A 26,445-nucleotide genomic window follows, 5' to 3' on the forward strand; every position below is an offset into this window, starting at 1 on the left:
TCATCTTTCTGGGTGGTTGATTTTTGGAATTCTGACTCTCTTATCCAATATGTTTACTATTCTTCCCAGCTTTATGCATCTACAGATTTCTAGCTGATTAATAAAAAAATGTTGAATAGCATAAAACCAAGACATATCCCTATAGAATTCTACTGGATTCCTCCCTTCAGGTTGATTATCAGCCTGGGATCTGGTCACTTAAAGCAACTTTGATTCTACCTAACTACTCCTATTCAAACTTTGTCAAATGCTTTGATGTAACCTAGACATGCTATTTCTTTGAGCTTCTTCAATTCCCTAATCTAGTAACCCTGTCAGATATTTTCAGAATTCTAACAAAATCTCTAATAAGTTGAGGAGGCCTGCCATATACTTAATAGAAGGCAATAGTCTCAATTTATCTCATTTTTAACATTATTTGAAAGCAAGCAAAAAGAAGGTTGTTCTTTCTGCCTTAGAGAGCACCATGGACTTTTAGACCTAGGAAGTCTATCAGAAGTCATCTCATTCAAATTCTAATTCAGTGAAGCCTTTTTCACCTAACCCTTTTTCAGTGCCCCTGACGGTTAGCCATCTACTCTATGCTTGAAAATAAATCTTCAGTGTTAGGAAAATCATGACCCAGCAATGAAGCCCTATAATGTTTGTAATTAGGGGTGCTTTAACTGAGTCTCTAGTTCGGATCAAGTTCTCTCATGTTAATCTGTCCCTGGGCCCAACATAGTGTTCTCTCTCAGAAAGTTCATGCACAAAAGAGCATATTTGCTAATCTCACTGTTTCTACTTCTTCTGGAATTGTTGTTTTTGTTCCTTGCTGGGAGAGAAAAGATAATTAAGATAGCCTAGGTAAAGTACTTTGTGTCACATATAAATGTCAGTCATCATCATCATCATCACTATCATTATCATCATTCTTCACAATCGAAAATTTTCCACGAGCTTTTTTTGCCTCCTCACTGTATTAGAGACACTACTGAAATTCAGCTATCAGTCCCATCACGCACGTGTCACATAATTTATTGCACCAGCCTGGTCATTTAGCGGTTTTGGAGTGAAGCTCTGTCATTTGTAGAGAGAAAAAGGCAATGAGGTATTGCTAGAAAGTAATTGGTTTAAATTGTGATTATATGTTTACATTTACAAAGAATTAAACTATTATCTTTGGAAGTGAGTAAACAGGACAGAAGGCATTAATTCATTTAGACCTAGATTTAAGAATACCTCAAAGGACCAGGCTGCCATTTGATGCTGTGCATTTCCACATATTAGGGATAGTAGGAGGAAAATTTTATTCCAAGATAGAATTGTAATATCTGCTTGTAATTATTTGTTTTTAATGTGCTTTTACATAGATAAGATAAATTATAGTACATTTATAAGATATATTAAAAATTCTTTGGTGCACCTGGTTCTTCTGGTTTTGATAAGTACCTACCATATGCTAGAGATCACCTACTGCTACCTAGTAGGTGCCTAAAATGAAATATGCTTCACCCTCCAGAAGCTTATATTTTATTAGGGGGAAGCAACCTAAACGCAGACAAGGACATACAAAATATAGATAAGATAAATACAAAGTAATTTCTGGGCATGAGAGTAAGGTAGAAATAGCAGTTGGTAGAATCTGAATAGGCCTTGTACATGAAGTGGCCCTGGAGCTGAGCTTGGAAGGAAGCTGAGGACTCAGAGAGGCTATGTTGAAGAAGTAATGCCTTCCAGCCAGAGGGACGACATGTGCAAGGGAGTAGGAAATGCAGTGTTGCAGGGAACAGAAAGTTTGCCAGTTTAGCTAACAGCTATAGTGTGTGAGGAGAAGTAAAGTACAATGCCTGGAAGGTAGGCTGGAGCCAGATTTTAAAGGGCTTTAAATGCCAGAAAGAGAAGTTTTTATTTTATACTAGAAATGATAGGAGACCAATGAAGCTTCTTGATCAAGGAAGTGACATAATTAGATCTGAAATTAATTTGGAAGCTATGTGGAAGATGGTTTGTTGAAAAGAAAACTGAAGGTATTGCAATAGTCCAGGTTCCAACTGATGAGGGTTTTTATGATGTTGGAAGGGGCCAGATGCTAGTGTTGTTGAAGAGGTAAAAGCAATAAAACTGAGGAACTGATAATATGTGGTAGAGTAATGAAGGAGTGAAGAGTTGGGGGAAAATCTGAGGTTGCAGACCTGGGTGAAATAGTGAAGTTAGGAAGAAGAAATGATTTTGGGGGAAAGATAACAAGTTCTGTTTTAAACATATTAAATTTGAGATGCTTAGGGGACATACAGTTGCAAATACCAAGTCAGCAACTGATGATGCATGCATGACCAGAGCTCAGGAGAGAAACTAGGACTGGAAATATAGTTCTGAGAGTCACCTACATAGAAAGGACAATTGAACCCATATAAGCAATAGGTAATTGAAGAGGCTTCACTAAAGCAAGTATATGTATGTGTGCTAAGTCTCTTTAGTGTCTCTCTTATGACATTGAAAAGGAGCCTTACCAACCCTTAAAGGGTTCCTTCTTATTGCGTGGACTCCAGGAACACAACCAGTTGTTAAATGTTGTTCCTTGGGATCATCCTGGGACCAAATAAGGGTAGTGAATGTCAGATGAATATCTTTTTATTTCAGTTCTATTCCCAAGTCTATTCCTAGGCTCAGAATGGTTTGAAAAGTGTGTTACTTGGCAGTAACTATGGTTTCCTTAGTGGGCTCAAAATAAAAAAAAAGGAATGTTCATGAATCAGAGCAGCAGGATTAAGAAAATAAAAAGGCAGTAGTGGATTTTCAAGGATAAGCAACCTCAATAGATGAGACAATTGTGGGCCTTACTTCGTTACTCTTTACCCTCTACCTACTACACCTCATTTTCCATTTTTTTCCTTCCTCTCTTATTTTTTCACTTACTCATCTGTTCTTTCTGTTTTTCCTGTTTCTGTCTCCTATAACTATGCAATAGGCTTACTAGTGGTGCCCAGTGATACCGCCAAGTTTGTCTTACCTACAATGTTGGCACTCATAGTTAATAAAGTTAACAACCCCTGACCTAAGAGGCAGCTAAGTTGCACATTGGATGGAGTGCTGAGCCTGGAGTCAGGAAGACTTGAGTTCAAATCCAACCTGTTATTTATTTGCTCTGTGACCCCAGGCAAATCTCCTAACCTCTGACTGCCCCAGATTCTTCAGCCATACAATGGAGATAATAAAAGGACATACCTCATAGGGTTGTTGTGAAGATCAAATGAGATGTTTGTAAAGCATCTTACACAGTCCCTGGCACCTAATAGAAACTTAATAAATTCTTCTTCCCTTCCCTTCCCCAAAGACTACGATCAATCATTAAACATTTATTACAGGACTAAATTGGGTGGAGATTTAGAACAAAGGGACTTTGGAAAGTCAAAATATTCATTTTAAAAAAAGGCAAAACACCCCCCACCAAGAAACCCAAACCCCTGCATGTTATGAGGCTGGAATGCCTAGACTTTGCTAGAAAAGCTCTTAGTACCTAAGGCACCCTATTGGTGAGTGAAATTGCCACAGGAAATCCCACACATTTTTTGAATGTCTAAAATCAAAGATCATGTGATATGCACTATGAAATGACTGTATAGCTCTACAAAGATACATGTTCTAAATATAAGATCAAGCTGGCCTTTTACCTTTAGATTTCACGAAAATGAATTTTACAAACTTTGCCCTGTGTATTCTAATCTGATGCTTTGGCCCATAGCTGGCAGCAGCGTGGCTTCCTTATGGCATCTGTGTAGGTTTGCAAACAGGCACTTGATGAGAATAAATCCCACGTATGTTGTGCAAATAGGAAAGGTTCTCATTTCTTTTCATGCCTGATCTGTACCTTTATGTAGCATCTCTATGGAATATGAGTTTTTTTAATTGGGCAAGTCAGGGTTTTATACTTATTTGGCATATTGGAATGGTTGTCAAGAATGTCCCAAGTTCAACACCAAAGATGCTGTTATTGAATTCATCACGTAGTTACTGTTTAACATACCAACGATATGCCTAAAAGTTATGTTACACAAGCTACTCATAAGGGAATCAGAGAATAGGAAAAGTCAGGATATGGTTTTTGAAACACATGATATTTATTTCATTATCTATTCTACAGCTAATATCTTTTCACTGTAAAAAGAAAAGGAATTATGTGAATGTGCACTTTTTATGAAACTCTAGTAAGATTCCTTGACATTGACTGAAAGTAAATAATGGAAAGGGAAGAATACTGGATGTTGAGTCAGAGGACCTGGATTTGAATTTTGGTTTTGCTGTTTAATACCTGACTGGCCTTCATCATTTCACTTCTCTCAGTTTTAATTTCTTCCTCTCTAAAAGGAGGGAATTGAACTAAATGGTCTCTGAGCTCCCTTCCAGCTCTCATGCTATGATCCTACTTCATGCCTGATCTCATATGTGATGTAGCTGAGCATATTGATGATTTTATTATAGAATGGACACTTAAGTCTTTGATGTCCTAATTGTTTCTTGTCTTTATTTTTGTATTTTCCCTCTTTCTTAGGGATCTCCAGGAGCTTGATGACAGCACTCAGCTGCCTCTGCTTTGCCACTTTTCAGAAACTGCTGAGGGCCTCACCACCATTCGAGCTTTTCGGTTTGTAAATATATTCTTGAAATCTCAAATAGAGAATTTTTATCAAATTCAAGTAATAAACATAGTTATGGAGTACTCAGTATATGCTTCGGGTAGTATAGAGGATGTAAAAGCATATAAGACACAATCCTTACATACAGATATCATGACAAATGGTGGGTTTACTGATTCTTAGTTGACATTCCTGGAAGAACCAAAGGTGCTACAGCTGCAGCCTTTGCCAAATGAAGAGTATGCTGAAGTACCACCAAACTTTTAGAATGTCCGTAGTTATTAACTCTACAATGTTGAAGGACTAGGAAGGAGAGAGGGAAGAACTGTCCAAGAAGAGATGGCTGTATGCTGCTTAATATTTATTATCAGTGATTTAGATGAAGGCATTTCTGGCATAATTATCAAGTGTGCAGGTAACTCGGAATTGGGCAGGATAGCTAACTTGTTGGATGACAGTGTTGGTATCCAAAATGATCATGAAATCTGAAAACATGAGCCTAATTTAATAAGATGAAATTTAATAGAGATAAAAGTGAAAGTCTATATTAAGGTTCAGAAAATGAATGGAACAAGCATGGAATGTCCCAAGACAACACTTCCTATAGAACAGTATTGGGGGGAGGTACTGATATAGAGCTATGATTTTATTGGTATAACTAACTCCCAGTTTGCAAAGTTTGCCCCACCAAAGCAGAATTGCCTAGGGCCCTGAGAATTTACATGACTTACTCAAAATCACACTGTAAGTATGTGTCTGAGATAGCACTTGACCTCAGGTCTGACTCCAAAGCCAACTGTAAAACTTTAATATTTATCTTGTCACCTTATTAAATATGGCTGCTTATTTTAGCTTATAATCTTGTAGGTTAAGTGCATTGAAGATCTTAAAGTATTACATAAATTTCAATTATCATTATCACTGTTATCATTAGTAGTATTACCACTACTCCATGCTACTGGAAAACATATGGGGATTTAGTGAACTCTAAACTCAACATAAGTGAACAATCTTCATGGCAACAACAGCAAAACATGCTAATTGTATTTTGGGGCTGACTTTAGGAGGCGTAGTGTCCAGGAAAAGGTAGGTGAAAACATTGTGGTTCTTTCCTTTAGTCAGACTACATCTGGAATATTATTTTCATCTCTGAAACCCACAATTTAAAAGGGAAACTGACAAACTTAAACCCAAATTGAAGGAGGGAGGAGTTGCAAACAAGATAGAGAGATGGAGATCATGTCATGATGTACTAAAATATAATTATCTTAATAAGTTGTGGTTCTCCGATTCTATGTCTGCCACTCTTTTCCCTGCACCAAGCTCTAAAATATTTCAAATCAGATGAATCAGATGTGTATAAAATGGCTTCATTAAGTTAGAAAAGTGCAAACATAAAAAATAAGTTATTTGGGGCATTTAAACCTTTTCTTCAGCGTTAATGTTAGAGCTTTTCAGAAATGGAGAATTTTAAGGTGTTAGTCTGTATTAGAAATAACATGGCAGAACTTCCTGTCTGTTTTGAATGCCAGTAAAACTAAGAACAGAAATGGTGAAGTGTTTCAACAATCCGGCAAGCAGCGTCTGTGGGGGTGTAAGATCCATCCACAGCCAGCACCCAGAAAGCTGCCAACAGCACGGGTTCTTTTGATCTGCTTAACTAAGGAAAGCAAGGTGAAGGGGTTGACAAGTTTACTTTAATTCAGTATACAAATATCATTCACTTAGTTCAGAGGAAAAAGTCAGCACCCTGAACTTCAGAACAAAATACAAACAAATTACAAACATCAACAGACAGACCTTGTCTGATTCGAATCCCAATACATAGTTACCAGAGTTCAACAAAGTCTCAGCATCCGGGTTTACAAGCTGGAGGGCTCCTTAGCTACAGCTTCCCGGAGTCTCCTCATCAGCACCATCTCGAGAGCCCTTAAACAAATTACAGACAGACCCAATACAATTCATAGTTCCCAACATCTAGGTTCAGCCCGGGAGCTCAGAACAAGGGCTGGCCCAGTCATGCGCACCACCACTGCTGTGGGTAAGAGAGCTCCAAAGAACAAACAGCCAACCCCTGGTTTTTATATCTTTTTCAGTGTCAGGGGTGAGTCACACATGCGACTCACCCACGTGACCTAGAATCGTCACAGAGAGACAGACTTAAACCCATTGAATCCTGCTTAGCTAGATAGCCGCTTCTCTGAAGCTGCTGCCTCCCTGGAGACCAAATGCATCCAGGAATAACTCCCACTGGATGTGTACCTATGCAGGTTCTTTCTGCTTCCAGTTTCTGGCTCCAACTTAAGTTTTCAGCTACACTGCTATTTCTTCCTCATGAGAAGAGTAGGCTCTGCCATGTTCTTTTAGTTCATAAATCCAGGGGTTTTTTTTCCAGCCTTTCATTTTTTTTTAAAGAAAAGCAGCTCCTTTTGTTAGTCACAAGACAAAACCAATTCCAAAACAAATAAACAAAGATCCTTCTCAGCCTTTTCCCTTTATGGAGTAGTCTGTCTATTCTTGGCTAGTAGGTCTTGCATAGGAAAAGTGGCAGGGTCCTTCCACCTAGCTAATACCCTCAGGCTCATTCTTTTATTTGGACTGAACCTCTGGTCACTGGGTTTAGGTCTCTTTTGGAGACCTTATTCTAGCTTATGATGTGCATTCTCTGTTTTTCCTGATTTTTATTTCTGAAGGCCTGTCATTATTTATGAATGAGTTGCTTGTTTAGTGATTGCCATGCATCTCTGGGAGTCATGATTCCCAATATTTTTTAGCTCAAAACCCCTTCTCTTTCCCATATAGATGAATGGACAGAGTAAAGACACAGAGACCCAGATAAGACCATGGGACAAGGTCGTTGTCTCTCTTACCCATCTAGCCACATTCCTTGCCTTTCATAGATAAATATATAAAAAATTATAAGCATATATTATGCTGGGAACTGTGTTGTTTGTTTATGTAATATCAGAAAAGGCTTTAAATTCACCCTTATATCTCTGTTATAACATTGATTACTGTAAGTTTACTTTCCTTAAAGGAGCTGAATGATGAAGACAAAATTGGACCCAACATATAAAGTTAAGGCACTATCACACTCGACTTTATGCATCTGTGTTAAAGATATAATATGTATACTTTAATGTAGTAGGGATATTTTCTGTAGCAGGAAACTTTTCCCCATCAAAGTATACAGGTTTTTAAATTTTATATTTGAAACGAGCTCTAGGTACTATTTTTTCATTCTAATCACTTATCACTGATATGATAACCATGTTGACAGAGCAACACTACATTCAAAACCCCTTTGTTCAACAGAAACACATTTACCAGAAAGAGAGTTATCCTTCCAAATAGTTACTAATCAGTGGATATTAGCTTTCCAAGAAAACCTCAAAGCTCTAGAGACTCTGAGTAGCTTGAAAGAAAGGAACAGATAATAATGATTACTGACATTTATATGGAGTTCTAAGGTTTACTTTCCTCACAATGACCCTCTGCATTAAGTAGCAAAAGTGCTACATTTATCTTACAAGTGAAGAAACTGAGGCTCAGCGAGATTAGGTAGTTTGTCAAGTGTAAAACTTCTGGCAAGAGCCTGGTTTTGAACTCAGGCTTCTGGCACCAGAACCAGATATCTTTTCACTGTGTCACTCTGGCCAAGTTGATGATTGATAAGTCAAGATTCAAGTTTTAAAAGGTACCTTTTCCATAGTCACCCAAGCAGAGTTTTACTTTTCCAAATAGAAATTTTCTTTTCAGATCCAAAATTCTTGAAAGCCATCGGAAAAAGAAAAAGACTATTTGTCTTTTGCTTCTGGTTCTCCTAATCCCATGAATGTAAGAGTAATCTAACAATAAAACAAACTAGTTACTTGCCTTCCCTGTATTCCAAGTTCATTGTAAACTAGAATGAAACAATGAACTCCCTCAAGTAGCTCAGCAAAATATCACAGTTCAATTAGACTAAGATTTTGGTATCCTTTCCTATTTTCTGTCTGATAGAATAAAGGTCTAGGAATGTTCAAAAAGATGAGCTGGATATGGATGAAAAGATGCAGATTCAGTGCGTCAAAGTTTCCATTAGGAAAACAAAAGGTTTCTTGCCAAATAGAAACACACAGAAAGAATTTTCACTGCATTTTCATCCCTCCCCTCTCATTGCTGCTTCAATTGTTGCCAAATCCATTTACAAATGGTTTAAAAGTGCAACCAAGATAATACCACAAAACTTAAGAAATAGTAAGGAAGAGAGTACTGTCAGAAAGGGCCATTTTTAAAGTTGTTCATTGTGATGTTAGTGGCTTTGCTTCAAATGAATTGTAGTGCTAACTTTGCCATTGGGGAGAGGAGTGAGGTGGCTCATAGACACTGCTTTTAACATTTTCTTATTTTCTAATAGTTATGAGATAGAAAAAGTTGTGAATTTGGTCACCAATTGGGTAGATGGGCTTCCTGCTCAAACCATATGAAGAGAAGTATGTTCTGGGAGCCACATTTTAGAAAGAATTTTAAGACACTGGAATATATTAAGAGAAGGATCTTGTCCTTCTCCTAATAAAGAAGAAACTCTTAATGAAGAAGAAACCTTGTCACAGGGTCAATTAAGGGAACTAAAGATATCTAACCTGGAAAAGAGAAGCGAGAGGATTATATGAAGTGATCTTTTAAATTCCTTTCCAATTCTAAATTCATGGTATGATAGCCTCTTGGGCTCTTTCTTCTTCAGTCCATATTCTGCATAAATAAGAGGACATGATAGTTGTCTTCATGTATTTGTAAGACTTTCATATGGATAAAGGATTAGACTTATTTTCTGTTGAGACCAGAGGACAGAACTAGAAGTAATGGGGAGAAATTACACAAAGGCCTATTTTATCTCAATATATGGAAATACTGTACAACAATTAGCAATGGTCCATTGAACGATGATGGATTTGTTTTGTTTCACTATGCAAATTTGTTAGAGCAGTTTTTATTAGGGAGATAGGGTGGTGGAGAGAGAAAATTGATATTTAATAATTGAAAAAAATTTTGAAACAATTAGTATGGTCCAAAAATGGAATGGGCTTCCTTGAGAATTAGTTTGTTCTGTATCCCTGAAGACCTACACACTGATAACTGAGTAATAATTTCTTGGCATATAATAAAAGCAATTCTGCTTCAGATGTGAGATGGATGAGATGATCTCTGAATTATCATTAAAAAATAAAAGAGTAGAAATGCAGATTGGGTCATTAGAAAAGCCTCTCTTGATCTTTCAGCTCTGAGAGCTTAAGTAATATGATATTTTTCATTTTCCCTTACCTCATCCACCAGTGTATGAATATACAGGACATGTCTTATTTTGTATAACATTCAAATTATATTCTATACAATACAGTAAAATAATAATTTGGTACCAATCAAATATGTAGTATAGTAATTTGATTAGTAGAAATCAGATATTGATGACTTTGAATTATCCTGTTTCTTTGATTTGGCCACCATTGATCAAGTAATTAGAGTTTGTCCTGTGTATATGACTGGATGTGTATACTCATGCACACATACATATGTATGTATGTGTGTATATGTGTATATATATATATATATGCATATATATATGTTTGTATGTAGGATGTATATATGATAGGATGATCAGGGGGGCTGTATTTGCTGCATACCTCATGAGTTACTCTTTGATCATCAGATATAAATAATGGTTTCTCTCAAAGTTTTATATTTAAAAAATTAAAAAATTAAAAAAAATTTTGAACTTCTGAAATGGTCAAATAGAAACACCTCTCTCTTTTAGAATGATATCTGGGTTATTTATTTCAACATAATCCTTAAATACAAAGTCTGTGCAAGATGATTCATGACTGTTGAGGTCGAACAAACCTCACTACTTTGATTTGGCATTTCATCAAGATCTGAACCAACTTTTGTGATTGTATTATGCAGTCTTTCTATTGTTGCTATCGTCAGGGGAAAATAATGGAAAAATGAAAAGAAACTATTTTTTTGTAGTTTAGGAAAGATTTATTACCACATAGCAGGACTTTTTGTGAGAGAATAGAACACATGCTCAAATGAATAAGGTTTTCATTAACAGTTTCATTTGTAAATCAGGTTATGGAAGAAATATCTTGAAAATTTTGAACCCAGAATGAACTTAGCTGATCACAGATAAATGTTTAAGTGGTCTGCACGATATATTTTATTCATATACTATAGGCCAATGTAGACCATTGTAAGATCCAAGATTACTTTTAATTCAGTGACCCAGTTTTGTAAAAATAATAAGATTTAGTAATGGAAATAACCTTAGAGGTTATCTACTAAGATAAGGTTGAATACAATGAAAAAATACTTTGGGAGAAAAAGAAAAAATGATGTTTCCAAAAAGAAAGAATCATATAACAACTAAAAGCTCCTCAGAAGTAGAACTCAAATTTAGAAAAAAAAACTTCAAAATAGTGAATTAGAGAAATAGGGAAGTTCTAGCATATTTAAAAATGCAATTAAAATCAGTGAAAGAGAAAAATGAAAAAGAATGACTTGAGTCTTGGTAGCTTAAAACAGTAGGTAGATTTATAATTTAAAATCTTTATAAATGAGTAGATTCTCTAAGAAATATAATGATCCAAATGGAAGACAAAATGCAAAAGCCATTAAAAAAATTAAACTGGAAGAATTGTGATTGCTGCAAATTAAAGTAACAGAGCTAGCGAACATAGCTTGTCAATACAAACTGAGAATTGTTAGTTACTCAGAAAAATATAAAGAACTAATTGTCTGAATGCCATACTTTAAAAAAAAAAAGTATACATATACTTTTCCTGAAAGTATTGAAAATGGAAGGCGAAATCCAAGTCTATGAAATCCATGAAATTTTGACAGAGAAAAATTGCAAATTTAATTCATCCTGAAATGTAATCATTAAATTCCAGTTCTTCAGTGAGAAAAGGATCTTAAAAGCCTTTAGGAGCAAACAACTCACTAACTCCAAGATCTAGGCCAGTCACATCTCTTCTCTAGACCTCAGTTTCCTAATCCAATAACCTAAGGGGTTAGATGAGGTGATTTGTAGTGTTCCTTCTAGCTCTAGATTCATGATATGATAGCCTCCCAACTGGCCTCTGTGCCTTAAGTCTCTCCCTTCTCCTAACCATCTTCTACAGAATTGCCAAATTGTAAGCATGGACATGCCATTCCCCTGTTCAAGGAGGTTTAGTGGTTCCTTCTTGCCTGTGAGATAAAATATAAACTCCTCTGTTTTGCATTTAAAGCACATCATCATTTGACCACTATCTGTCTTTTAGAATAATTTTAATTACTATTCCCTGAACAACTTTACATTTCAATCAATTTGTTTTTCTCTTATATGCCATTCCACCTTTCATTGTTTTGCCTTGGAATAGGCTGTTCCCCTATGCCTGGAAAGCTCTTTATCCTAATCTTTGCCTCTTAGATCCTCTAGCTTCTTTTAAGGCTTAGCTTGAATTTCACCTCCTTCCCAAGATCTTTCCTGAGATTCTCAATTATTAGTGTTCCCCTGCCCACAAAATTGCCTTTATTTTGGATTTGCTTATCTGTGGGCATGTCTTCCTCTTCCAGAAGCTCTTTGTGAGCAAAGATTATTTCAGTTTTGGGGTTTTTTATTCCCTTGTTTGATGAATTGAAATGCTAAAAAACTAATTGAAATGCTATAATAATTGAATGGTAAAGGAATTATTAAAAGAGATTTAAGTGGGCCTCTATCAGATCTTGACAAGTCAAACTGAAAGATAAGATGGAATTAACAAGCTGAACAAAATATTGAGAAATTTTATTGATATTAATTTGATATATAGAATTGAACAGGATTTATTAAGAATTTCTTTCCTCCATACATTATATCTTTATAAAATGTGATTATGGTCTAGGATAGTAGTGTTAAACTGAAAAAAAACAAGAACTACTAATCATTGCACATTGAAATTAATATCAGACCCCTTTATAGAACATATACACAAAAATCAATAAAGAAAACAAAAAGTAGGCCAAATTGGAGACTTAAAATGCTTTCTTAAATAATGAGTGTGGTCAAAGACCAAATTAAATGAACAACAAAAATGACCATAAATGTAACAATAATATTATCTGAGAGTGTTCCAAAAGACAAATATTCAAATAAATGCCAATTTTAAAAACTTTGAGCTATCATTTTACACCTATGAAGTTGACAAAAATTGTCAAAGATGAAAAAAATCAATATTGGAAAAGCAACATGTTTAATTTTCTGCTACTACTGTTGGAACTATGAATTAGTCTGACTACTTTGGAAAGTAACATGAAATTTTCCATACTTCTTGACTCAGTGATCCCATCTATGCTAAGTTTATACCATAAGTTGATCACTGACAAGAAAAAAGTCCTATATGTATAAAACTATTAATAACAGTTATAAAAAAGCATAGAGCTGGAAATAAACTGAATCTAACAATTGGAAAATTCTTTTTAAAATTGTGGTGCAGAAATGTATTAGAATATGACTGTGCCTTAAAAAATAGTTGACATGAAAAATTTAAAAAGAAATACTTATAAGTGATGCAGAGTGAAAAAAGCAAATCCAAAAGAATAACTCATTGTAACTATGTAAATAAAGACCACTTTAAAAAGCAAAAATCAAAACCAAAAAACAATCCTTTGCATAAATACAATGGATGATATTGTTACCATGTCATTAAAATGAAAACAAATAGCTTCCTTTTCTCTTAACAAATATCATATAAAAATTATACGATTGCATGTACAGTCATTTGGAGTCATTTTTTTCTGTTTTTTGTTAGCTATTTTCAAAGACTGTAGTTTTTCATTTTGTTAAAAATGAAATTTGTCAATTAAAAAAGAAAGTTTCTTCGGGAAGTTCTCTTTTCTCAGCTGTAGTGCAAGAAAGGAAAACCTCTGTTTGCACCATCTGTATTAACACTACAGTAGAGCAGTAGCAGTTGACCTTTATTTTAAGTAGGAGTCCGTTTACTATTCCTTCTATCTCCATTAATTTGTCACTGTGTTGAGCAAGAAGTGAAGTAGTAGTAAGTGGCTGTTTTTTATTATTTTTCCCATTGTGTGGCTAACATCGTAACATTTTTTTTTTGTTTTCTGCAGGCATGAAGCCAGATTTAAGCAACGCATGCTAGAACTGACAGACACAAACAACATAGCCTATTTATTTCTCTCAGCTGCCAACAGATGGCTGGAGGTCAGGACGGTACGTTCATTTCTTGATTTCGAAATGGAAATCAAACAGAAGTGGTCTAATACAAAGAGGGAGGCAATTGTAAGAACCCATCTCGTGCTGAAATTCAGCACCCAACTTTTTGTTTAACTGTCCTTTAAAATAGGCCATGTTTGTTTATGTTTTACATGAAATTTGTTATATTATTCCAGCTAATGATAAGACAACCCCCCCAAACAGTTCACTTGATGCCATATTTGTCTTTCGATTACATAAGTTAATGGAAGGGCAAATATTTGTATACCTTCAGAAAGAGAGGACTATTCACCTGAATAAATTTGATGAGTGAACAGATATCTTAATTTTCCTTACTGCATTGTACTTGCTTGACAGATAAATTTGATTTTCCATTATCTTTCTAATGGATGTTTTTAGCTCAAGTAAATCCGTTGTTCCCTCTTTCTCCATTCCTAATGTGGCTACTTGTTCAGGGTTCGTATTCGTGTCCTTTGCTTCCCCCACGGTCTTTTCTGTTCTTTCTTCTTTCTCTACATTGTTCCTGTTCGAGAAGCAGCCTCTTTCCTAGCCTGGCTTTCCGGGTGCTAAATGTCAGGAGTGTATTAAGCAAAATGGTTCAGATGAAGGTTCCTACACTGGCATTTGGACCAGATTGAAAATCTGGCTGGGACAGGGAGAGGCATTGGAGTGCAGATGGGCATGGTAGGTAAATGACAAAAGAGCACTAGCCATTCCTAGTTATAAAATTCCTAGTTATAAAATATGAACAAGGTTACCATAGATTGTGATTGGCTGATTCTATGGCTTTAAAATGTCTACAAGTTCAAAACAAAATGTTTACCTGTTCAGCAAGCAGTATGTTTCATTTGAAGTATTTTTAGCAGTACTGTCTCCACTGAATCTTGGCTGTGCCTGCCTTTTATATCTGGATCTCAGAGATTAGACAATAGATCTCTGCCCAAGCACTACTTAATGGTTATTTTTTGGGCCCTCCTGGCTCAGAGTGAAGGTAAATAATAACTGTTTCTCTTTTGGCCAGCAACCCTGGGGGTCTTCCCCTCCCAGTTTGATTTTTTTATTAAAGGGGCCATCCCTTGACTCGCTTCTTAAAGAGGCCTATTCACTGAATGGGTGATGCCTCACTCAAAGTGAGAACCTGAAAAAACCTTAGATTAAAAGGGCCAAGGTCTCCCACTGCATCCTGGGCCATCTCCGGTTATCCTGATCAGTATCTGGCCACTGGATCTAGATGGCTCTAGAGGAGAAAGTGAGACTGGTGACTTTGCACAGCCCTCCCTTACTCAAATCAAATCAAAGTCACCTCCCTGATGTCATGGTCTTCTTCAAGAACGAAGGACAAACCACAACCACAGCTTTGTATCAAGCAGTCCCTTTCATAAGAGATTTAGAAAGAGTAAAGAAATCTGTTGAAGCATAGACACATCCATCTAAGACAGAATGTCTAGTGGTTTCACAGATACATTGGTGCTAAACTTGGTAACTGAAGTTCTTCCTAGTGTCCCATATTCCTTCACTTTGTTGACACGGATTCCCTGCTGAGCAAAAAAAAATGACTCAGCTGCACTAATATTACTAAGTTTCACAACATTTAAATTAATGCCTGGCCATCAATATTCAGTTCCTTCCAGAATGAATGGAGGGGAAAAGGCTCCCCCCCGAATGACCTTTAGATATTAAAAATATTTTTCTCATTTCCCATGCAGAACTTGGATTTTCATTTGTGTGCTAATTTTTGTCCTCTCAGAAAAAAAATAATCTCTCTTCTAAAATAATAAAGTAAAAATACTACCAACAGACAAAGGGAGAATAAAAACAGCCTTGCATCTGTTTTTCTCCAATTCATTGGAGAGCAAATGGGTTTTTTGGGGGGACAAGTATATTTACTTTGAACTTGAGGTGAGTGGGCATTGACTAATGTCTTGGGTTTCTGCCCTTTAGCACTTCCTACTGTCAGATTTAATGGACAAGGGTTTTATATGAGTCTTTGAGTAAAGCAAGTGTTCTCTCCTCATGACCAGAAGGAAAGATGTTAGTGGCTGGAGTCTTACAAGAAAAGGAAAGTAAGAAAAAAAGTAGAAAAGGAAATAAATCAAAGGAAAGATAGCTAAGTTTTCACTCTTTCTCAGAACCCATATGGAAAAATAGGGTACCATTAACTGGAAATGTAAATGTTTGTTTAAAGTAGCTTTTTGCTAAGTGGATCCCCCAGATAATGGTTGAAGGTACTTTGTGTGTCAAAACCTTAGATCTCTCTCTCTCTCTCTCTCTCTCTCTCTCTCTCTCTCTCTCTCTCTCTCACACACACACACACACACACACACACACACACATATTACATATACATACATACATCAGTATGTGTGCATGTGAAAGACAATGTATATATTGCTACTTGTGTCTTACTCTTGTTCTTAATACATATTTGTTGAATTTAATTGACTGATGAATAGTTCTTTGGGATTATATTCAGAGGTATATCTAACATGGAGTAGAGAGCTGAATGGCGTTGTATCAGGGTAGCTACAGGACAGAAATTGTTTCCTCCCTGAGAAAAGACTTTCCTCTGATGACTGCTATCTCTAGGCTTTGAATTACAGTCTTTTCATTTTTGTCCTCTGAGCATGCTTTGCATAGACTTTAGTCTCTGTGGAGACCATCTCATAGTACTAGCTACTTACCTTCCCAATGGCTGGGATAGTTAGGTTGCCAGCTTCCTTATTGTTGTCATCTTTGATAATTTACTGGATGTTAGGAAAAATCTCAGAGATGTTTTGATTTTCATTTATCATTAGTGATTCAGAGCATTCTTTTATATGATTGCTAATAGTTTGAGATTCTTTTGACTTTTTAAAAATGATTTTAGTGTTTCTTTATTGGGGGAATATTGGGGAGCATAGCTTGATATAACTTGGAGTTCAAAATAGTTCAGTATAATCTGTCATTTTTTCATTCATGTCTAAAAGACCATCTTAATGTATAGACACACACACACACACACACACACACCTCCGTTATTTAATAGATGGTGACTTCATCATTGCTTTCTTTCTTTCATCTTAATAGACTGAATAGCAGTAGGGTGTAGCAGAAAGTACATTAGACTTGAACTCAGAAGTCCTAGGTTCAAGTCTTGAATTACTACTTATTAGTTATGTGATCTTGAGCAAGTCACTTATCTTTTCAAAACCTCATGTTTTCTCGTTCGTTAAATTAAGATGATAACAATTATGTTTGTCCATAAGGTGGCCTTTGGTCACTCAACTGATCGTACTTACTCTAATAGTTCCAGTGGTGTTCCAGTCCACTCAGCATATATGTTGGAAGCTATTTATGTCTTTCAGAGCATAAATGACTTTATATCCCTGGTTGTTCTTTCAGTGTTAGGGGGCTTAAATTATTGCAAATTTGTACAATGAGAAACAGTTCTCAAGTCCCCCCACTTCTGGAAAATCCCACTTTCTTTTTATTAACTTACTATATTTCACTGAACTTTAAATAGTGACATTAGTATAGTGAAATCACCTCCCCACAGGAACAGATAAAATCTGTTTAACTAGTACTTACACCATTTGATGCTTGGCATAGGATCGATAAAGGTAATGCAACGATACAAATAAAATATCCTATTAACTTTAGCAGTGCTTCCCATCTGCAGTTTCTTACACGTCCAGGTAGCACCCAGACAGTAGACAGTGTTCCAAAACCAAGAGTCTAGGAAATGCTGTTTTGTTTTGCTAGTCCCACAGCCACTACTCCTACAAGTAAGTAAAGGTATGTAGACAGTACAGCACAGTTCACAACTGATGACTGACTTGCATATACAGGAGGGCTGGTCATTAGGTAAAGACTAAGAAACTCTGGATTTCTTAGCTCTGGTGTGAACAGGAACTTCCTGATCTCTAGAACATTCCCAATCAGTGTCCAATGGCTAGAAGGAACTTCTTTTGCTTGCCACATAAAGATGATCATTTGAAGAACAGGAGTAGTAGACACAATATTAGGCCACAACAAGGAGGATCCATGCTGGCCTCCTGGAGTCTCTCTCTCTGACACTGAAGCTTTTGTGTCTTATTCCTTTTGCCATCCCTCAAATTTAATTTGAAATGTTAAAAAATAAAGGTTAAAATACCAACAAATCAAAGAATGATAAAAGTCTAAAGGAACAGAATCATTTGGCTGGTAGAAACATTAACAGTTGAGCGTGACCACCCGAGTTGCTCTGGCAGCAAATTAAGTATTTTTTTTCCCTTTGGATGCCAAGTAATGAGGACTTTACTTGTGTGAAATGTATCACTACAACATAACCTTTGAAAGCTGCTTATGTTTAAAAAAACAATGTTTTCTCTTCATTCCTTTGCACTAAACAATTCCAGCTTCTCTGGCATCTGCATTCCCATTTTCAAAAATTGTGTAACTCTATCTAAAAGCTGTCTTTCCAAGGCTTTGTCTTGCTGTGTGGTGAAAGGATAAAAGAATATTCACATATTATGAAGCCAAAAAAATGAAAGAATGTCTTTAGAGTCAACAGACTTAGAATTAAAATACTCCCATGAGTGAGTCTATATGAGGGATTGTGAAACAAAGGGAAAGTTGTGTTTTAGGCAATTCTAGGTGATTTCGGGAGTCTAAAATAGACATATTCAATGTTAGGGATTCTCATTTGGAGATCTTGTTCTGCTTTTATATCAAACAAGATCCCCCATTGTAGGATCATGTGCCCAAGATCTATCTACCACTTGGGCACTAATATGCCCAAGAGAAGATCTATCTACTGCTTTTAGTTGTCTTCAGCAGTTTTTGCATATTTCCCATATTTGCAGATAATTGTGCCTTTCACTAGAAATCCACTTACAATGTTTTTGAACCACTAGAAATTACACCAGCTATTTTTTTGTGGCATGTCTCCACACCTAGGAAACAAAGCCTCCCTTTTCCTTGATAGTGTGTCAGATTTGAAAAGTCTGAACCATATAGCTTCCTCTGGTCAGCTCCTCTAAAAGCATGGAAACTCCTCTCTCAGGTTGAAACTGTCAGTCAGCAGCACTTGGAGCAGTTTTGTTTTTCACTGAATTCATTGACCTGATTGATGATTTGGGCATTGTGTAACCACAGTACTAGCCAGTGCCATTAAACCAAGTATCCAGACTAAATATCCCATTTGAAGTTATCCAGAATTTCTAACTTTGGTTTCTCTATTCATGTGATTGTCCTTTGACTTTTTCAATGTCTATTTATTGACACAGAAAATTATACAGGCAACTTTGCCATCCAGTGGCTCTTACTAAAGTTTTTTTTTAATAAAAAAGGAGGTAGGAACTAGAAGCTTAAATGAGATCCATAGCTGATTTTAAAACTATGGCTTAAATGAAATCCATAGCTAATCTAAGAGCCTCAGTCTTCTAGACCACTATACTTGTTACTATTACAGAAAAAAAGGAAATGGAAGAGTTTTTATTTTTACTAGGAAATTACTCAGTAAGTGGTGACTTGTATGATTCTATGCTGCATGTAAAAGAAGAAGAGTAAGATGAAAAATGGTAAGGCATCAGCAGATTGTGATGAGCCTTGAATCCCATGCAAAGCCTATTTCCTAGGCAGTAGGCCACCAGTGGAGATTTTTAACAAAGGAATGGAATGTCTAGATTTATGCGTAGGGAAGAAGGTAGGAAGGAGAGGGTAGAGATGGGAAGAGTTATTACAGGAGGATAGCATAACAACATGGTAATACAAAGCATGTGGTAATAAGAGCCTAGATAGAATAATGGCAGGGGGAACAGAGGGAAGGGGAGGAGCACCAGAGTAATCATATAAGTAGAATTGAAAGGACTCATTAATTAATTGATTTCCACATGAAATATGAAGGATAAAAGGTGCAAGGATCCTATGCCACATTTGTTACTGACACTCTCATCTTTGAGAGTATAAGAATAGTGCAGGATTTCAAATGTAATAGACAGGTATCGTGGTACCAATGGCAGTGACATTGCCTAAACATAGTTTTTAGACAAATAGGTCAGGTTTTAGACGATAATTCCAATTTGAACATCTTTAGTTTGAAGGGCCAGTGATACACTTAGGTACAGATGTCCTGTAGGTTGATAGAAGCATGAATTAGGACCTCCCAAAAGAAATGGAAATCAGTCAACCAACATGCATTTTTGAGAGCTTAATATCCACTGGTTACTAAAGATACAAAGACAAACATAAAATAATACCTGCCTTCAAGGAGTTTATTTTCTATCAGAAGAGACAATACACACCTACAAAACATAGATAAGGTAACCTTGTGGTGGGGGAAGGGGAACGCATTAGCAACTGGGGAGAACCAGGAAAGGTCTCACACAGAAGGTGGCATTTGAGCTGCATCTTATATGAAACCATGGGATCGAATAAGGTTTCTAGGGGAGAATGAGTTACTAAAAGAAAGAAGAGATGGGTTAAAAAGACAATTAGGAAACTTCAGTGGATAAGGATAGAAACTATTTGAGTGGAGGACCAATGATGTATGAGGTTCTCAAAGTCAAAAGGAGAATACAAAAAATGAAGGATTGTGATAAGGTCAAGAAGGATTTCATGGAAGTCTCTTTCATGTAAATAAGAATGTTATGTAGAACAACTCACAAAATGACATAGATATATGTATTGGAGTAACTGACTAGATCAGAATTCTCTTCTAAACCGTTTTGCAATCTCCCAAGCCCACACTTCTTACATGACATTGAGAAGCCGCGGATACGTGTCTCGAGGCTCCTTCTCCCCATTTCAATGCCTTTTCATCCTGTCATAGCATTCTCTTCTTCTTCAGGTATCCCTCCTGTCAAAAAGGAAAATGATCCAATTAACTTATTTACACCAAAGTTTTATGAATTTTATTTGCCACCCTATCCAAAAATAGTCATATGTTTAATAGACTGAAAAGAGACAATGCTTAATCCAAAAGCACAAATTATTGATGGAAGAATTGGGAGTATCAGCATACTTCATATTGTGTCAAGTAGGCCTATCCTAGCTACACAAGACCCATTTCAGCAGTGATCAGGAATGAGATAAGAACAAGGGGTTTTTAATGAGAATGTCAAATAAATTTCCCAACAATTAGAGCTGCCCTAAAATGGAATAATCTGCCTTGAGAGGTGCTGTGTCCTCCCTCCTTGTAGTTCTTCATCAGAAGCTGAATGACATTATCAGGTATGTTGTAGTGAGGATTTCTTTCAGTTAGACTAAATGGCTCCTGAAGTCCCTTCTAACTCCTGAATTCTGTGACTTTTTGCAATGGAGTGCTTAAGAGATTGTTTTTATGGAATGGAATTTGTCCAAGTGAATAAATAGTTACACGACCCTGCCTTTTTAAAGAAGGCTCCAAAGAGGATAAGTAAAAACAAAAACAAAATGCAAAGGATAGTAGATTTTAAGCTGAAAGAGACCTTGAAGTCTATCTAGTTCATTTTCCTCATTGTATGTATGAAGAAACACAAGCTCATAGGGATGAAATAATTTGCTCATATTTATACGAAGTAGCAGAACCAGAGTGTGTGCTTTGCTGCTGTACTTTTAAGGTGAAATGTTAAATTTTCTTCTACCATGGTTGAGAGCATCTAAATGATGGTTTGTTCTTTATTTCAGGGTAAAGTCAAGATAGTCTTAAGATGAGGCTTTGAAAATAGTAAATAACTGGTTTCTTACCTTCCCCTCAAACTATACCCCACCACCCCCACCCCTATTCATTCTAGCCCCCAAACAGGTTCAGTATCTTTCTTTAAAGTCACTGGCTCTTCAAAAAAAGTTCCACATCAGCACTTCACCTGCCATGACCAAGTTTCTTCACTGTGAAACTGCATCCTGGACCATGAATCAAGAAGTCTGGATTCTAACCGTGGCTCTTCTGCTAGTTATGTGTGTGACCCTGGTAATTCACAATTCCTCTTATCCTCAAAATTGAGCTAATACCTGCTTTGCCTACCTCACAAAATGCAAATGAAGGTGTTTTGAAGAAACACTGTAGAAAGGCGCTATGGAAGGATCAAGTATCAGTATTAAGGGCTAGAGATCATCATCGTTTCCTGCAGCAATTTCACATCTATGCTGCAACACTGTGTACCGATTCATATGTACCACAACATACAAAAGGTTGAAACTACCATCTTAGCTCCACAGAACCGCCAGTGATCTTTTAAAAACCATTGTTGACCAAATTGTGTTTGACAGCAAATTCCACAGACATTGTAGATATTACTTTGCTTGCCTTTTGTGATGGGACATATTAAAGTGAGGCCTTGCGTCTGTGCATCTGTGTTCACGATCCCTTGGTTAACACGCTGTATATCTCAAGTAGATCTTGATTGGTTTGTTTTTAATTCAAATTATGGTGCTAGTTGTACACAATTGCATGAGGGCAGCACCCAACCTATCTTCTAGGTTATCTGCAGTTTATAAATGCCAACATGCTGCCAAATAACTCTATTCTCTTTCTTTTAAAATATTTACAGCAGAAATTAATATTTGGATTCTCTTCTTTAATACTGAGCCAGAAGTAACCAAAACACACTCTTTGTACAGAAGGAGGGCACATATTTTGGAAATAAATACTATAGTTTTTGCTATTCTTGTAGCACCTTTCATGCAAACATTTCAATAGATTTTAAAAACTTTAACTAGTGAGACCACAGTTCTCTTTCTTTTGCTTCCATAAGATACCATTTCCACTACAAAATAGGAGAAAGAGTATTCGATTTGGAATCAGTTACTAGACTCAAATGCCTGTTCTTCCACCCACTTTCTGTGTAACCTTTGATAAATCACTTCCCTTTTTTAGGTCTGTTTCCTCATCTATAAAATGAGAATGTTAGACTAGATGATCTGTGATCTCTGTTCCATCAGACCGTGACTTGTCTGGGGTCTTTTATCCTCTGTGATTCTTGCAAATGTCTTCTAAAAATCTTCCATATTGGAAAGACTGAAAGCCTTCCAACAAGTCTTTATTAAGCGCTCACCATGTGTCGGGCCCTGTGTTAAGATCCGGGGATGCAAAGGGAGGCAAAAAACAGTCCTTCTTTTAAAGAAGTTGATAGTCTAATGAGGGAGAGGCCCTTTAAACCTTTGTAGGCATCCATTCAGCACTCAGATCATCCACCTGTTATCCCTCATTCCTGCCATCTAATTGATCCACCTTCTTTTCCAGGCATGCCTTTCCTTGATGATAGATTTTACACTGCTTTGTGCACGGAAGTCATTGTGGTGTAACATGCTACTTACGCCCACCATGTGTTTATTATTGCACTTTAGTATACCTTAAATTTTAATTGGTCTGAGATCTTGGTGTTCTTTTAATCAGGGTCATACCACATCAGCAGCAGAATGTTGGTATTAAACAGATCTTCATACAAAGGAGAAACTTGGCACTGTTGAAATTTTTGTACAATTTTCTAAATACAATTTATCCCATTCTTTCTTCTAGTCAATTCTGAACCTCACTCATTCTCTGTATATTACCTATTCAAGATATAAGTACAATCCAATTCAATTTCATAATCTGGTCCACCCATAAAACAAAGAATCTTCATTTCATGGTCATAAGAATGAAGCAAATCTGTGATTAAACTCTAGGGATAAATTCCTGTCAGAGATGGTCTACTATATGCCAGGGATACGAATACAAAAGTGGGACAGTCCTTGCTGCCAAGGAGCTTACATCCTCCTAGGGGAATACGATATTTCCACAGATAAATACCAAATTTATATGTATATGTATGTGCATGTGTATAGAACTTCCATGGTAAGGGTGGTGAGCAGTGTTGTCCAGTCATTCTATTTTGCCTACTCTGACTCAGTATCCAGATGGATCTCCCAGTACAAACACTCTTTTGCTTTGGGAAATTGTATCAAATGATCGGTAATTCTTTCTGTCTTTGTAGCTCCAAGCCTCTAGCCAGAGACAGTGTCTTTTCAAAACATCTCAGTGATAGATCTGTTTTTTCCTCTTCTTTGAAAATACTCCCCCTTCCATTACCTTCTTGTTTCTAATAAATACTCTCAGACTAGCAAGGTCTGTGATTAACAGTGCGTTTAAAGACAAATCAAGCATTTAAAAAGAAAGGTAAATATACTTTCCAGGGTCTAGAAAGAAAGGCATTGGGCTTCTATAATGGAGCCCAAAGGGAGAAAGAGAATATACAGGATTCCTGCCTTGCAGTGTATAGTTCAGAGGGATTTCAACAGCACAGCTTCTATTCTAACTTTCCACATGCCCAGTCTGATCATGTATCTTTGCCCCAAAAGTCATAGAATTTGAGAGTTGGAAGGCACTTCAGTGGCCATCTATTGCAAACCCTAACCAAAAGGAATCTCATACTTAACAAATAATTATTCACCTTCTGATTCAAGATCTTTTTAGAGGGAGAAACCCATTACCCCTAATGACAGCCAATCACACTTTTGTATAGCTCTAATATTTAGGAAGATATTCTTAATATCAACCTGAAGTTGACTCCCCTCTAAGATATAATGGAACAAATCTAGTCCTCCAAAGGACAACAGTTCAAATACTTGAAGACAGTTGTCCTGTCTACCCACCCAGACTCATCTCTTTTCTAAGCTAAATATGCCTGATTCTTTCAACTCATCCTCATGTGGCATGTACTCAGTATCTTGGTTGCCCTCCTCTGGACACTCCAGGTTATCAATGTAATTAAAATGGACAAATGTAATTTGTAATCTGCCATTCTTCATATAGAATGATGATGCTAGTAACTAACCATCAGCAGAGTATATCCTCTGAAATGAAGTGTTTCCAGTAGTGACAGTGAATTTATTACATTTATCCATACTCTTCTCCAATCCCCTTTGTGCCCAACAGTACAAGTTTTTGACAAAGGTAATAAAATATGCTATGTTAATTTTGCTAATAAGAGAACACAAAAATCAACAAGTCTGAATTTTTGTTTTATTAAAATAATGCCATTTTATTTGAAATAGATGTCACTTGAAACCAAGGGTGTGTGTACTCACTGCCACAAGGGTTCCCACTTTTACAGACTCACATAGACAGGACTCAGTTCTGCAGAATCTTAACCCCAAAGAAAAGGATCCATCCTTTTTCTCTTACCCTGTGGCTCATCATATCTCCATCTGAAGTTACTTCAGGAAGATCTCCTTAAACAAATTTTAGATTCAGCTTGTGTCCAGGGTCTTCCCAAAAGAAATTAACAGAGTCCCGTCTAGAAAAATCATTCAATGTACAAGGTAGTAGATGTCAAAAAATGGAACAGTAGATTTTCATCAACCATAAAAGAAACAAAATATGAAACAGTAACCTATCACAAAGAACTTACAGGAACCCATAAATAGATAACATAACACACATGAACCACTCAAAAAACTCATACTGAACACATCCATAAACAGATACTAAAACATATTAGTCATCATTCTATTATGCTCTCCTGGAGGTAAAGATTCCCGGGAGATTGACTCATGGGACTGCTGAACAATTTTCTTTTTTTTACCTCAGTCTGTACTGGCTGAGTAGCAGCTTAAGGTCCAGGTCTTCTAGCCAGCCAGGTCATATTTGATGCTTTCAGGTGTCAGGATGATCCTGCCAGTGATCTCCCTCCCCCAAGAAGTGGCACTGTTGCAACAAGCATCTCCTGCTTTTAGTCAGCATATGGAATTCAGAATTCCCAAAGTCATGAGTTACTTTAAGTCATGAATTAACCATCAAGGTTAGAAACATCCATCTCACGACCACCATTCAGTCACTTTTGCTCCGGGACAGAAACAAAGCAAAAGAGAAAGCAAGGGATATGTAATAAAGTCTCGGGGTCATCCACATGTACTCACTGCCATATGCATGCAACTTTCTATGAAGGGAGAAGAGAGCAAAATCCATTTGGAAGTTCAAGAGAAAGCTGTCGCAGTCCTAAACCAGACCTTCAAAAAGATTGGAAAAAAGAAAAAGGCAGAGATTTCATCCTCTCCTTCTTAACTCTGACCATTTTTTTGGAGGGGGGAAGGCAGGGCAATTGGGGTTGAGTGACTTGTCCAAGGTCACACAGCTAGTAAAGGTGTCAAGTGTCTGAGGCTGCATTTGAACTCAGGTCCTCCCTGACTCCAGGCCCTGTGTTCTACTCACTGCGCCACCTAGCTGACCCCATTTTTCTTTGGCACAGCTCCTATTCGCACACTCCCCACCTTTATCATAGAGACCAACCAGTAGTCCCTGGTCATACATAAAACCTTATCCAGGGCCCAGAGCATATATATCAATAGAAATGGCCTTGCTCAGCCTCATCACCCTTATATTATATAAAAAGATTACATTTTTAAGAAAATATCATTTATACAATCTGTGTATTTTGCCAGACATATGGCTTTAACTAACTTCTGGAATGAATTGGATTACTTTCTGTATTCAGAAATTTTCAAAGAAGTTGGGTATTTATTCTAAGGGGTTGGATGAGGCAGATAGATAGAGAGATAGATAGATGCACGTATCTGCCTTGGGCAAGTCCTTTGTACCTTCCAGGCCTTAGTTTCCTTATCTTGTTTAGACTCAGTGATTTCTAAAGTCCCTTCCAGTTCTAAAATTCTATA

General features: G+C 36.7%; 1 protein-coding gene across 4 annotated transcripts in view; it reads left to right on the forward strand.

Moving 5' to 3' along the window:
• The window catches only part of ABCC9 (ATP binding cassette subfamily C member 9), a 199,270-nt gene that overhangs the window by 139,330 nt on the left and 33,495 nt on the right, over window positions 1-26,445 (forward strand). For all 4 annotated transcript variants that reach the window (XM_036759015.1, XM_036759014.1, XM_036759018.1 and 1 more), the window contains 2 exons: window positions 4,532-4,624; window positions 13,749-13,851. In XM_036759015.1, the coding sequence (XP_036614910.1) occupies window positions 4,532-4,624; window positions 13,749-13,851 (196 nt within the window). The remainder of the gene's footprint in view (window positions 1-4,531; window positions 4,625-13,748; window positions 13,852-26,445) is intronic.

This window comes from Trichosurus vulpecula, chromosome 5, assembly GCF_011100635.1.
Source record: "Trichosurus vulpecula isolate mTriVul1 chromosome 5, mTriVul1.pri, whole genome shotgun sequence".
Lineage (NCBI taxonomy): Eukaryota > Metazoa > Chordata > Mammalia > Diprotodontia > Phalangeridae > Trichosurus > Trichosurus vulpecula.